Below are 2,178 nucleotides of genomic sequence, written 5' to 3' on the forward strand. Positions count from 1 at the left end.
AAGAGAACCAATCGATATTAGAATGAAAATGAACGAATTTTATAGATATTTTATAATCATTGAAAAAATAATGGATAGTTTTGAGAATGTTTAAAATATTGCATTTTATTGAGATGCTAATTATTCTTCGTGTATTTTATTTTTAATTTCAATTTTTTTAATCATTCGATATTTAGGGAAGATATTTTTTTATTTTTTATTTATTCAGGTATCAAAATACGAAAGATGCGCCTTGCAGAATCAAAGGGGACAGGCCTTGCCCGCCAAACAAGTACAGGACACCTTCAGGCACTTGCAACAACGTGAGACATCCTGTTTGGGGTGCTCGTAGCGCGCCATTTTTGAAAATGTTGCCACCGGCGTATTCGGACGGTGAGTGATATTTAATCGCAAGTTGATTCAAATAATTTTGAAATTCTTAAGATATTCTTTGATTTATATATCGTTGAATTATATTCGAGGAATAGATCTCGATACTATATCTTAAGTTAATTGTTTATTTTTTCTAGTTACTTTCTAGTTACATATATAAATGTGATTAAATTTATGATAAATTTTTTTTAAAAAATTTTCTGCTTATTCCGCGTATGAAATATATAGCTGCGTTTTAATGTTCGTTTAGAAAGAATTTCAGAATTATCAGGAATTATACTAGCGGGATATCGAGATTATAAGAAAATTGAAAACTCGTAAAAATATACGATGTATAAGATTGAAATGTCAATTTTTTATTGCGACTGCAATCAAACTGAAAGAATTTCTCGTGGAATTTACGAGCTACAATACTAACAAGAAACGTTAATAACTGTATCCGACATCAATAATTATTATAATATAGGAAAAGCGAGTAGTAGCGAGAAATTACCTTTCTTATTACAAATCATTAAACGAGTCATACATGTATACATTTTAATACTTTAAAACTAAACAATTAACTAACTAAAATTATTTATGGATGTTTCATTGAAATTTTATCGAATATAGCAAAAAACATATGATCTCTTATACTATCTCGTGTCTAATTTCATTATCTATGAATTATCTTTCCTTCTTACACATAAATCTTCGCGTTATCGTTTTTTTTCTATTCCAAGATACATGGAACGTTCAATATTTATAAGTATTAACCAATCCTCCATAATTATCAAATATTAAGAAAAAAAATTCGAATATTAAAGATGCAAAAACAAGACAGTATACAAACACTATATAATATCAATCATATTTAAATCATCTACAACTATTAAATAATAAAAAATAAAAAAAAAATAATTCCGTTGTTATTTTTGCGAAAAATAAATATATTAATATATATATATATATACTTAAAAGTGGCCACTTTTCATGGACCAATCTATACTCGCGATGATTCCTCAATCGATAACCAGTTCTAAACGATTGCCGTAGTTATACGCACTTCCTGTAACGCGAAAGGAAAGTGAAAATTGGAACGAGGCAGATTCATTTCGAAGAACGTTGGCATGCTTGTCTGGATTAGAAACTGCGAATTAGCATGCTAGAGGGAGCGGAGAGCGAATGAAATAGAGAGTCCCTAGGCGAGCATCGATTGCACCATCATCGGTGTGAATAATCTATTCCACCTGCGATCTTTTACTGTTCGATCCTTCTACGTCTTATTCTCTTATAGACCAAACACAATTATTCCGGCAATAATATATCTTTCGGATAGAAAAAAAAAAAAAAAGAAAAAAAAAGAGATGTTAAAAAAATTTTTCTCAAGAAAAAGAAAGTATATTGGAAGAATGAAGCAAATAATGTGCGGTTTGATGGTTCGATGTGATATTACGTGCAATGATTAATTAATTTTGACGTAACTTGAAAGCTGCTGAATCGACACGGTGAGAGTTGATTAAGATAGATTATGTATATATATAATTCAATATTATTCGACATGTTTTCTACACATAATTAGTAAGATCTAGATTAGTTGTAAAAAATGAAATACAATAAATAAACAAATAAAGGCATCAATAAATTCATGAGAAAAAAGTTAGCTAAATTTAAAATACCATAACTTTCGAGAGAAATGGAAAAGACTGATCATTCAAGGGGGAAGGTGTCTAGAATAGAGAAGGATGCCACAGTTTTTCCGGGGACTGTTTTTTATTTAACGACGAATTAAATTCTTCGAGCGATTCATGAAGGAAAAATGCTAAA

At 29.5% G+C, this 2,178-nt stretch overlaps 1 protein-coding gene across 1 annotated transcript in view; it reads left to right on the plus strand.

Moving 5' to 3' along the window:
- The window catches only part of LOC102673903, a 23,374-nt gene extending 22,967 nt beyond the window's left edge, over positions 1-407 (plus strand). The window contains exon 4 of the mRNA XM_006614990.2: positions 209-407. Coding sequence (XP_006615053.1) covers positions 209-380 — 172 coding nt within the window. The 3' untranslated portion in view covers positions 381-407. The remainder of the gene's footprint in view (positions 1-208) is intronic.
- The last annotated feature ends 1,771 nt before the right edge of the window (positions 408-2,178 follow it).

This window comes from Apis dorsata, unplaced genomic scaffold, assembly GCF_000469605.1.
Source record: "Apis dorsata unplaced genomic scaffold, Apis dorsata 1.3 scaffold_206, whole genome shotgun sequence".
NCBI classification, from domain to species: domain Eukaryota; kingdom Metazoa; phylum Arthropoda; class Insecta; order Hymenoptera; family Apidae; genus Apis; species Apis dorsata.